The sequence below is a fragment of the Psammomys obesus genome, unplaced genomic scaffold (assembly GCF_907164565.1).
Source record: "Psammomys obesus unplaced genomic scaffold, mPsaObe1.curated_primary_1811, whole genome shotgun sequence".
NCBI classification, from domain to species: domain Eukaryota; kingdom Metazoa; phylum Chordata; class Mammalia; order Rodentia; family Muridae; genus Psammomys; species Psammomys obesus.
Genome location: NW_026585685.1, coordinates 5,199,231 through 5,211,408, shown reverse-complemented (window position 1 = coordinate 5,211,408; position 12,178 = coordinate 5,199,231). Strand labels below are relative to the sequence as shown.

At 43.6% G+C, this 12,178-nt stretch overlaps 1 protein-coding gene across 3 annotated transcripts in view; it reads left to right on the top strand.

The window, feature by feature from the left end:
* The window catches only part of Lrig2 (leucine rich repeats and immunoglobulin like domains 2), a 59,557-nt gene extending 48,056 nt beyond the window's left edge, over nucleotides 1-11,501 (top strand). For 2 of the 3 annotated variants that reach the window (XM_055628787.1, XM_055628806.1), the window contains 3 exons: nucleotides 888-1,037; nucleotides 1,959-2,246; nucleotides 6,775-11,501. In XM_055628787.1, the coding sequence (XP_055484762.1) occupies nucleotides 888-1,037; nucleotides 1,959-2,246; nucleotides 6,775-6,974 (638 nt within the window). In that variant the 3' untranslated portion in view covers nucleotides 6,975-11,501. The remainder of the gene's footprint in view (nucleotides 1-887; nucleotides 1,038-1,958; nucleotides 2,247-6,774) is intronic. The other variant, XM_055628797.1, reaches the window with a different exon arrangement.
* The last annotated feature ends 677 nt before the right edge of the window (nucleotides 11,502-12,178 follow it).

Here is a 12,178-nt window from a genome sequence, read left to right as displayed (position 1 = left end):
CCTTTTCTCCTTCCTTCCTTCCTTCCTTCCTTCCTTCCTTCCTTCCTCCCTCCCTCCCTCCCTCCCTCCCTCCCTCCTTCCTTCCTTCCTTCTTTTCTTTTCTTCTTCGTTCCTTCCTTCCTTCACAGGGTTACTTTGTATACCCCTTGCTATCAGCACTTATTCTGTAGATCAGGCTGACTTTAACCTGAGAGATCCACCTGCCTCAGCCTCCAAAGTGCTACGATTAACTGCGTTTGTCACCATGCCCAGCTTGTTACTGAGAGGATTGCAGTGTTTAGCCCTAGATGGCCTGGAACTTACAAACTGTCCTTGAGTTTTAAGTGATCCTCTGCCTGTACCTCCTGTGTGCAGAGATTACAGGTGTGGTGAACTATGCCTAGATGGGATATGTTTTGTTTTTTGCACTTTCCTTTTTTAAAGCCTAAGGTTCATTTCTAGCATAGTTTTTTTAATAGGGAAAAGTTGAACCCTTGTGAGTTGGTCGGTCTTTTACCCCATTCAACCAGGGATCTGCAGGAGAAGAGATTCAGGTAGAGAGATGGTGAAAGTGTAGCTGAGATAAGATTTTCACCTTTAGGTTTTTCTTTTGGTTACCCCTTACACCTAGCCCCTAGTCAGTGATTCTGAACCCATAGCCTGTACATTTTAGGCAAGCAAAAATGGAACTCAGAAGAACTCCAGTTTAAATAAATAAATAAAAATACACACACACACACACACACACACACACACACACACACGAGCTAAGGGAAGTATGAAGAGCTGTTGGGGTTCCAGGTCCATACCACTTTCCAGGCCAGTGTCAAAGGGATCACATTTTAAAATTGCCTTCTGATGCTGACTTCAGCTGCCTGAGTTTGAGAGTTACAGATGTTTCTTTACAGAGGAGCTTAATTTGCCTGCAGACATCCCCAGCTATTTGTCTTCCCAAGGAACACTGTCTGAACCACAGGAAGGCTACAGCAACTCTGAGGCAGGCAGTCATCAGCAACTTATGCCTCCTGCCAATGGATATATTCACAAAGGCACTGATGGTAGGTCCTTACTGTTCATAGTTACAATTTCAGCCTGTTCTTTTGGGTTTATTATTCTGTGTATAGTTTCCCCATTAGTCTGAGTCAATATTTTAAAATAAAACATTGAAAACATTTAGCTTGTGTAAAATGGAATGAAAATTGACTATAGTCTTAACCAGAGAAGGCCATCTTAAAAAAAAGAAACACATTAGCCTTAAACAGGGATTGAAGGGCACAGCTGAGGCTCCTGGATCTCTGTCATGACAAGAAGAGGATGTTCTGGAACCTCGGTTCAAGTGTTTCTCACCCATTTAGAGAGGAGCATCCTTTGGATAACATCCAGAGGCATTTGGTTCTCCTGCTGACAGGTAGGTACGTAGTAATGTTTAGAGGGCAAAATGACTCTCAGCCTGTAAAAGAGAACGTCAGAGGTCTATAATATGTCCGTAGTAAAGGGACTAGGACTTCCTTTGCCCTTCTCTCCTCACACCCTCACTTCTGTAGAAAGTGAGACACAGGAGGGTGGATTTGATTAGGGATAGTTTGAGCAGCTACTGTCACTTAACCTCTTGACTCATAAAAGTAACATGGACTCTCATGTCATGATGATGCCTTATTTGCTTTAATTTGCTCAAGCTACACATGTATCTCAGACAGAGGTCCAGAATTCAAGAGCATAGGCTGTGAAACCAGAGTACTTAGATTTAATTTTCAGCTCTTCCTCCTGTCATACCTGTCTGTAAAGTAGAGACGAGAATTGTGTCCATTTCATAGAGATGTTGTGAGGAGTAAATGAGTTAATTCGCATAAAGACCTTGAAATTTCACCTGCTTTATAAAGTAAGTGTGCTCTAAGTACTATAGCTATTAAAGAAAGTTGATTATTTCAAAACTATTCCTTAACAGAAAAGCATTTGGGTTCTTTCCATGTTATTATTAGGTGGCACGGGCACCCGGGTGATCTGTTCAGATTGTTATGACAACGCCAACATCTACTCAAGGACCAGAGAATACTGTCCATACACCTATATTGCTGAGGAGGATGTTTTAGATCAGACACTCTCCAGCCTCATGGTTCAGATGCCCAAAGAGACATTTTTGTCACATCCTCCCCAAGATGCTGCTAATCTGGAGAATCTGATACCATCAACAGAGCGAGAGCTGTCTGCCTTTCCTACCAACCACGAGAGGATGAGTGAGAACCTTCCCTTCTCACAGATGAGCAGTGGTAATGCTTTTGTTCTATTTGGAGCTTTTGATTTCACTGATCGGCCTTTCTGTTGTATCAGTAGCATGCTCATTTAACAGGAAACAAACAAACCAATATACTAGAATAATTGCCATTGTTTACGGGTGTCAACTAGAGGTCATTACTTATATTTTCTCCCATCTTCATTTAAATAATAGAGAGTTGAAGTGCTAAAAGTAGGGCTTGAGAAACCTAAAATGTTTTGTTTGGCTGTTTTTCTGTCAAGCAAACAATCTCAGCATCATAATCTCACCTCCCCACCCTGTGTCAGTAAAACATAGCTCTTTCTGGACCATGATGGGAACTATTCTCAAGTAGCTCCTTAGCTGTCCCTTCCTCTCAGAGGAAGAACATGGGGGAACAAACAGAGCACAGAGCAAAAATTACAGAGGAAGGTAAAGTATAGAGTTGCTTCCAGGGACAGTTCTGGCAGCAATAAATGATCTAACACGAGACTGAAGATATCCTCTGTATGAGACCAGTTCTAAAGATTTTTCAAGAGGTATAGGTTAAAAAAGAGCACTGTAATCAAAGGTAGTCTCTTAGCTTTTTTTAGTATCATGAAAGAACTCTAAGTATAATACATCTTTTAACCTCTGGGATATCTTCATTTGGAGTCGGCTTTTAAGTAAAGAGATGAGCAAATGAGAGTGCCTTGGTGCATTGTCCATTCTTTGCCTAGGGTACTGTAATTAATTCTATCCATTGTGTGCTAGGGTTTATTAGCATTACCTTAGAACTTGTTAGAGATGTTGTATTCCCACCCTAGACCTAGTGAATCTAAATCCAAATTTTAATAAGGCCCAAAGATTATTTGTATTCTTTGTTGTTGTTGTTGTTGTGACAGTGTCATGCTCAAATTCAATAGCAACCCTTCTGCCTCAGCCTCCCAAGTGCAAATCCTAGGATTATGGCACAAGCCACCTCACGTGGCTTGTATTAAATTTGGGGTTTTATGTGTGAGGTGTGCATGTGCATGGAGACACATGCATGGGGAGACTAAAGGAGAATGTCTAGAGTTATTCAATATTGCCTTCACCCTGTTTGTTGAGACAGAGTCACTTTGTAAGCCGCAAGACTGCTGGTTAAGCAAGGCTGACTGGCTAGCAAGCTCCTGGATCCTCTTGTCACTGCTCCTCAATGCTGGAGTTACAGTCATACATGATGTTGCCTGGCTTTTTGTGAGTGCTGAGAATTTGAACTCAGGCCTTCTTGCTTTCACAAGTCCTCTTATCTACTGAACCATATCCTCAGCCCCATCGTGCACATTAAATCTTGAGAAATCAGCCAGATGTGGTGGCACATTCCTTTGATGCCAGTACTCAGGGAGGCAGAGGCAGGCAGATCTCTGAGTTTGAGGCCAGCCTGGTCTACAAATCGAGTCCAGACAGCTAAGGCTACACAGAGAAACCCTGTCTCTAACAACCAAAAAAAAAAAAAAATTCTTGAGCAATCATGCCCTAGTTTATATTCTTTTTTTTTTTTTAATTTTATTTTTCTTTTTAGTTACATTTTGTTAACTCTGTGTCCCAGCTGTATCCCGCTCCCTCATTCCCTCCCCAACCTAGTTTATATTCTAGGTGAATTTTGCTTTCATTTGTGGAAGTTTGTTTCCAGAATGTTAGACTAGGTTTTCCCAAAATATGTTCTCATTCTCCACCTCTTACTCTGTGTTTGTGTGTTTATCATCTTGTACCTCAATCTTCTCAGTGCTTTGACAACACCTGAACCCAGCCAGGTTCAGTTCCCAGCACCCATATGGTGGCTCACAACCATCTATAACTACAGTTCCAGGAGACTTGATGCTCTCTTCTGACCTCTCCTGTCACCAGGCACATTTGGTACACTACACTCTGGCAAAACATCCATATACATAAAAATTTTTTAAAAATATATTTAAAGAAGTACCGGCTCCATTGAACCAATGGTTATTATCTATGTGTCATGAAACTGTCATTACAGTATGTTTTTTTTTTTTTAATTTCTTTTCCATGTGTCTAGAATTTTGTACTCTATTTTGATCTTAGTTATGGTCTCTATTGCTGTGATGAAACACTATCACCTTGGGGAGGAAAGTTCATCATCAAAAGCAGTGAGGGCAGGAACTTACACAGAGCAGGAACCTGGAGGCAGGAGCTGATGCAGAAGCTAAAGGGCTGCTGCTTACTGCCTTGCTCCCATGGTTTTGCTCAGCCTGCTTTCTTATAGCACCCAGGACCACCAGCCTAGTAGCACCACCCATCATGGGTTGGGTCCTCCCACATCAAGCACCGCTGAAGAATATGCCATACAGGCTTGCCCAATCATTTTTTAAGTTTTTTAATTAAATTTTTATTTTTTTATATTAATTAGTTTATTTACTTTGTATCCCATCTGTAGCCCCCTCCCTCATTCGCTGCCAACCCTACCCTCCCTCATCTCCTCCCTGCCCCTCTCTTAAGTCCACTGATAGGGGAGGTCCTCCTCCCCTTCTATCTGACCTTAGCTTATCAGGTCTCATCAGGACTGGCTGCATTGTCCTCCTCTGTGGCCTAGCAAGGCTGCTTCTCCCTCAGTGGGGGAAGTGTGTCAAAGAGCCAGCCACTGAGTCCATGTCAGAGACAGTCCCTATTCCCCTTACTAGTGTACCCATTTGGAGACTGAGCTGCCATGGGCTACGTCTGAGCAGGGGGTTCTAGGTTATATCCATGTATGGTCCTTGGTTGGAGAATCAGTCTCAGAAAAGAACCCTGTGGCCAGATATATTTGTTCCTTGACTTTTTGTTGGTTCTTTATGTGTTTCACATCGTGTATCCCAGTCTGACTCATCTCCCTATTCCCTCATATCCATCTTTCACCCTTGCAACCTCTCCCGAAAAATCTCACACACACACACACACACACACACACACACACACCCCAAACAAACAAACATCATGGAAGCTTTAGTATGTCACAGTGTGTCCCACAGTATCTCCCTCTGCCCACACATCTTCACTTGCAAATGTTCATTTGCAGTGAGTCAGTGGTCTGGTTTGAGAGCTCTAGGTTCTCTGACATCATCAATATTGGATCCTCACCATGTCTCCTTCCCATTATTGACCTGTGTCATGGAGTTCCTGCACCACTGAATCTGCAAGACCAGTCCTTTCACACACTCTGGCAGTTCATAGATGCAGTAGACTTTGGAGTAGGCCAACTTAAACCCTGGATCTGGGCATGGGTGGTAGGTAGCTGAGTTGATCAGCCCACTAGCTCTCCCACACCAGGGCAAGCTCTCCAGCACTGCTCTAGCTAAGCCACCCAGTGCTGCCACTGGCAGGAAGCAGGATCAGTTCTTCTGCTCTCATGCCTTTGGGGCCAGCTTACTCTCACCCACAGCTCCAGAGCCAGCGCTGCTGTGCTGCCCATTCAAGGAATGGGCCCACTCTCCCAGTTGCTTCAGCCTGCAAGGGGCAGGATCAGCTCTCCCACTCTTACACTCTGGGGGCTAGCTTTCCTATGCTTTCACCGCCAGGGCCAGTTACACTGTGTGGTCCAGGTGAGGTGCAGGGCCCACTGAGTGCTACAGCCAGTGAGGTGGCAGGGCTAGCTTTTCCACTCTCATGCGCTAAGAGCCAATTCTCCCTCCCTCATGCCCTCAGGGCTGGCTCATCGGCAACCTGCCACCAGGGCCAGCTCTACTCTGCAACTCAGGTAAGGTGTAGGTTTCACTCTCCTAAGTACTGTAGCCAGTGAGGGGCAGGGCCAGCTCTCTCACTTTTCATGACCCTGGGACCAGCTCTCCCAACTGCCATAGATGGTGAGGGTTGTGTATGGGGGGCGGGGATGGACATTATAGTAATACCACCTCACAGAGGGTAAGTTCCAAGGCCAGCTCTCTCATGCTTTTGCCTTTTAGTCCAGCTCACCTGTGCCCCCACCACCAGGTTCTAGTCATAGTGCAGGGGCCTCTATTCCAAGTGCTGCAGCTTGTGAGGGGCAGAGCTAGCTCAGGCTTATGAAGTCATTTTCTTAGTTGAGATCCCCTCTGATAACTTCAGCCTGTGTTAACTTGACATAAAACTAGACAAGACAATTCTTTGCAGAAAAGCTAGTAAATAACAGGCGAAAAAGAAGAGCAAGATTTCATAAAGTTTTGGTAGTTTGTGGTTCCAGTTTTTATTTTATTTTGTTGTTGTGTTTAATGTTGGCATTGTGATCTTGGTGTCCTTATCTAGGATGCTGGCATCTGTACTTTTGAGGATTGGGTTAAAAGGATACCAGGGGCTGGAGAGATGCCTGAGGAGTAAAGGGCATTTATTGCGTGTACAGAGATCCTAGATTTGATTCTCAGTTCCCACATGGCTGCTCACAGCCTCTTTCGGTACCAGACACACATGTCTGTGTAACATGGTGTTACACAGACCATGCAGAGAAAACACCCATACACATTTAATAATTAATTTTTAAAAAAGCAGATCAGGCTTTAGGAAATTAATTTTGAAATTTCAGCTTTCACTGATGATATATCTTGTCTCATTCTCAGAAATGTTTCAGCGTCCTCTGTGGAACATGAACAGAGAACTGGGCCTACTTCCTTTCCCCCAGCAGCCTGTCCTTGAGTCATCACAGCTGGCCGAGAGGGATCCAAACTGCTCTTCGCCTGTGTCTTGCCACAGGTTACATGACCACGCTTTTGATTTTAGTAGGACTCGGAACATTCGAGATGGTGGTGAGGGCACATGAAGCTTGTCCAGGAGGAGGTCCAAGCAGAGACTAAAGCTAGTTAGTTCACTACCTCAGAATTGAGAAGAGCCCCCAAAGTCAGCATTTGCGCTACTCTTTGCTTCAAGTTACATCTGACCACACCAAAGTAGCCCTGATGTCTGTTTGGGCTTACACCTAGCAAAGAGAAGCAGTGGCTGACAAAAGTGTACCACAGAAATGTGCACTGCATTGAAAGTACACAGCTCTGGCAGAAGACGACATGGGCAGGTGTCCTTCCTGATGGCCCCACAGGGATGTGCCCAGGTGTGCATTGTCTGTCATGAAGGGTGTCGTTGCTGCTTAGCCTGCTGGACTAGCCCAGTCCTCAGAGTGGTCCTGAGAAAGCATCACTACTTGACATTCTACTTTACCTTCCAAGCAAGGAGCAGAAATAGCTTCTGAGCTCTCATCAGTATGACTGGGATTCTCTGTGGTGCTGAGCTGAGAATAGCAGCTGAGGCTTTGATATTCAAGGTCTTCAATTAGAATCCAAGTTTCACCAACTGGTACCAGATCAAAGGCTTTTGTATTCTTGTGGATTGTGTGTATGTGTGTGTGTTGTGTGTGTGTTTTGTCCCTATAACCAGGGATGTCATTATAAATATATGTGCATTTATAAATAATTTTTCTACTCATTGACCTTGTGTATTGGCTACAGTGTAAATATTTTTGATATGCCTAAATTATATATAATGTCTGTCTGGTTACTATATGGGCAACAGATTCTCAAGATCACAGATTTTGCATAACTTAGTTTAGTGAGGTCTGTAAACTCTGTTTAAAGTTTTAAGACTGTTTATTACTAGGTGTATGTAGAGAGGCAGGGTACTTAGTGAGTGATTGTGTGCTCACAGACTCAGTTGTGGTGTAATTAACTGCTTGCTTCATGCCTGAAGGTCCATGCATCCTATACTTGCCATCTGTTTACAAGTGCCAGGTGATAATCTCGTCCTAGCATAAATGTCTTGCTCTTCCAGCTCAGCAGCCTTGTCACAGCCCTGTGAGCATAGAAGATGACTTATTTTGGGACTGTCTTCTTTCAGCAGAGTACTTTGATGACAAGAAAGCCAAAGATTGTTCTTTTTCATGTTTACTTTGTTTTAATCACCTTCACGAATGTAGCATATTAAGAAGGGCAGTGCGCTCCTGGGAGTAGATCACTCGGACGTTCTTGTGCTCTGTAAATTTAGAGTGGCTCTTTATGCGAGTTTTTATTTAAGCCAAAAAGCTTTATGTAAATGAAGAATGTTAACACTAATGAAGTGTCATGTGCTTTCAGTCTGTCCTCTGAGTGTAGTACCAGCTCCCTGCTAGGTGGCTCCCAACTTGTAAAGGTGTCTATTTATAAGTAACTGTATATTTCTAGAGTTCCAAACTCACACAGTTTCTTAGCTTTTTGTCAGAAAGTTAAGATGAATTTTGGAATTTTTCCCATGCTTGTTTTAATCCTAGTTTTTTCTTTCTCAGACAGCAGCACTGTTAGTTTTTTTAACTTCTTGTTCTATTCAAACTGTCATGTTTTCTTCATTTTCACTTTAAAATGTTTCTAGTCTGACCAGCAAGAAAACAAAAAACTGGAACATGCCCAAAAGGAAAAAAGTGTATAGTGCAAAGGGATGAGACTAGAAATTAAGAGCTCGCTCGTGACACTGCTCTTGTTAGCTGTGTGTCTCTTACAGGAGAAAGGTTGCTTACTAGCTGCTCCAAGCTCTCTCCAGCTCCCTCCAGGAACCAAAGAGGACTGAGCCACTTCAGTAAAGATCTGCCTTTGTGAACTGTTAGCTAGATCAAGCGTGATGCTGCTCGCTCTTACTTGAGCTGTATTTATTTTGCCAGTAGGGGACTAACAGTCTAAGAAACGCTCAGGGGAGGGAAAAAATGTTCTGCTTCTAAACAGTGTCAGTAAACAAAGACTCACATCTGAATTGAAAAGTTGCCTTTTGTCCTCAGAGCTGCTGCTCACAGGAGGGTCAGGATGGAGGTGTGCCTTGGTTCAGTTGTAGCTGGCCATGCCACTTTTTCTGTGGTCAGGGTTCTGTGCTGTCCTATCTGTTATTGTCAGGGTAGAAAACAGGCCCCCACCCAGTCCTCTAGAAACACTTTATCCAGGACATTGCCTCCAAGCTCCAGCAGTGGCCCTTCTGCTGGGATGCCAGTCTGGTCTCTGAGGGTTGGTGAACTTCTGGACCTGTCTTCCCAGATCTCTGGCTTGCTTAAATAACTGACTAGGAACTCATTTACAGATGAGCCTGTCCCTGGTCTTAAACTAACAACAGATTCTAACCTTAGAGAACTTGGTTGCACATGTTTGACCAAGTGCTCTTTACCCTTCTGGTGATAGGATTAGTGTCTGCTCAGCACTTCCTCCAGGCTGGATAGGTCCACACGGGACTAAGTCAGGAACTCTGCAAAGCAAGGCAGACTGACATTTTGAGAGAACTGTCCCCAGCCAGTTCCCACATCATTTCAGTGTGGATGCATAAGCTCTCTTAATTTGTTTGTGCCTCTCTTAGGCTGATTCTACAAGTGGACCTATACGAAGTAGCCTTTTCCTTGAACTCTAGGCCTTACCAGTGCGGATCTACACTCACCTTTCTGTTACTCATCTGCATGCAGGCTGCTATCTGAAATATGAAGTACTTGAAATCGAACCCTGGTGAATAGCTGTCCATAAGGCCATACCTCAGAAGCTTTGCATGGGTAGTTTGGGTCAGGTTAACTTTTACTCTTGGTTGGCTGTATGTTGCACAGGGAAGGGTTGTAAAGGATCGTTAGTCTGCATCAGGCAGTTTCAGCACTGTCGGCCATCCTTTGAAAGGGGTGACAAGAAATTGCAGATGTCATCTCCAGGGAGGTGTAGAGTACATATCTTAGTCTAATAATTACACTTCCCTGATAATGGAAATAGTCTGCCTTTGGCGGGAGGTAGGCACAGATGTTAATTGCTGACCATCTGAAGAAAGTGATGGAGTGGAGCATGGGCAGTACTATAATGTCATTAGCTTGTCCTTTGTGTTCTGTTTAGTTCACTTCAGATTTTTTTTTTTTTAATCATTTGGAACAAAGGAATCTGATCTGTGTTCATTGCTAAAAACATGAAATGTTGGCATTTTTTCTGATAAAATCCTATACTTCTGACATAGTGTCATTACTTTGACAAAAAACTTAAGTCAATGTTTTCATTTTTTTCTGAATTTTATATATTTTTTAGCACCCACTGACCTTGGATTCTCAGTCTCCTGCCTCGCTCTTTCAAATGTGGAGACTGTGTGTATGTCTGACTTGATTAATTTTTATTCTTTCCTATGGAAGCAGCTGGAGTTGAGTTGGTTTAGTGTTCTGCTTTATGTTTTACCTAAGTGTGTGAGGATGGCCTTTTCTCAAAATTGAAGATTCACTGACGTGCTGCATTGGCAAGAAGTAACAGATCAGTGTGCCTGTCATGTCTTCATACCCGCCCCCACCCCTTGTGCTGGGATTGAGCCTATAGCTTCCTGAATGCCAGCTGCATGCTCTTCCACCGAACCCAGGCCCTGCATTTGTTCTCTTTTTATGTGAGACACAGCCCATCCTTGGGCCTTTGTTTTCGTTTTCTCTTTTGGCAGTCCTAGGTACTGAGCCTGTAGCTTCCTGCATACCAGGCCAGTATTCTACCTTTGAGCTGCAGCTTCAGCTAAATATTATTTTGCTGCAGGTGAATGGGTGGTTATAAAGAAACAATGGGACCATAAATAGTTGAGCTGGTGTTTTCTGTTGGATGGTCTCTTTGCCAGGCCATTTTGGTGGCATGCTTCCACTGCCCTCTCTACTTCAAACTTTTTGTTTGGAACATTATCTTAATATACAGCAGCTAGCTTAGATTTACTTTTTCTTTTATTCTATTTTTGACATTTATCTGGTTCACTGACTGAAGTACCAAGTGTCCGAGTTACGGATGTATTAGGAACTGTACTTGGAACATCTGAAAACCCAGGAAACACTTGTAGGTTTGTGAGAAGGCGGGAGGGGAAAGAGAGGTTGGTATGTGCTGTCCTAGGAGTCAAACCCAGGCAAGCACTCTCAAGGTCTACGTGTTTTAGGTTAAGATTTGGATGCACTCCTTCCATTGACCATTGTTTCTTCGAAGTCCTGATAATCATGGTGAAGAGGGGTTTGACTTGTCTTTGCCTGTTTTTGGATGTGAAGTGATCTTGTAGCAGCTGTAACTGTTTTCAAAGAGAAGTTGATCTTCAGGTGGCTAAGTGCCCTTGAAATATCTTATGGCTACTGGAGATGGCCTCTTCACCCGCTGAGTGACTTCTCCCTGCTGCCCTCTGTTCTCTTCCCCATTAGAGGATGTCAGGCTGAGCCGCCCTGGGGGAAGGCGTCTCTAAAGAGAAATACAAAGCCAAATTGTTCAGTGTGTCTGTTTCCTGGTATCCATTATATTTTCTCACATAAGAATGTATATTTTATAGAGCATGTGTTCGCCCTATCTACTGTGATGTCAATAAAGCTAAAACATGATTCTTTGGTCTTCTCTTGCCTGAAGTATAGGAATGAATATGAATAATGAGTTTGTTTGGGCCCTTTGGAGGGGAGTTTTCAAGTAGTTAAGTTAAGTTAAAATGAGTAGCTTGCTTTTCTCTAGCTGTCACCAAGTCCTACTTGGAGGCTGGAGTGCCTCCTTGTCCCTCCTGGGGTTCACTGTGGTGCTGGGAGACAAATGGACTCAGCAGTCATGAAAGTGTTCTTTGCAAAGGGGAAATTTGAGACCAATATTTTCTAGTCTGGTAAAATCTTTGGTTAACATGGTATTTCAATGTTTCACTATTCTGTATCTTTGTTGCTCTGCCACCTCAGGGACTTGGCTCTTTGGGGTGTCAGCGCTTTGAAGACTGGGCTTGTCACACTGATGTCATTGTGTGCATCTGCCACACTTTGGGAAGCACTCACATGAATGTCCCAACAGTCTGGGGTTATAGATGAGGCAGACATCTTTAATCTGCATTATGTAGTTAAGGAAGCTGCCTCAGTGAAGCTATATACCCAGTGGCAAGAAGCTATGAGGCAGCGAGGCTAGGATTTGAGGCTAGGTTCAGACTGACAGGGCTTTTCTGCTAGGACACCTTCTGGTTCTGAGTACTGTGACTTGGCTGCAGTCTAGAGGACTCAGATGAAGGCACTAGTCATTCCCAGTGTGA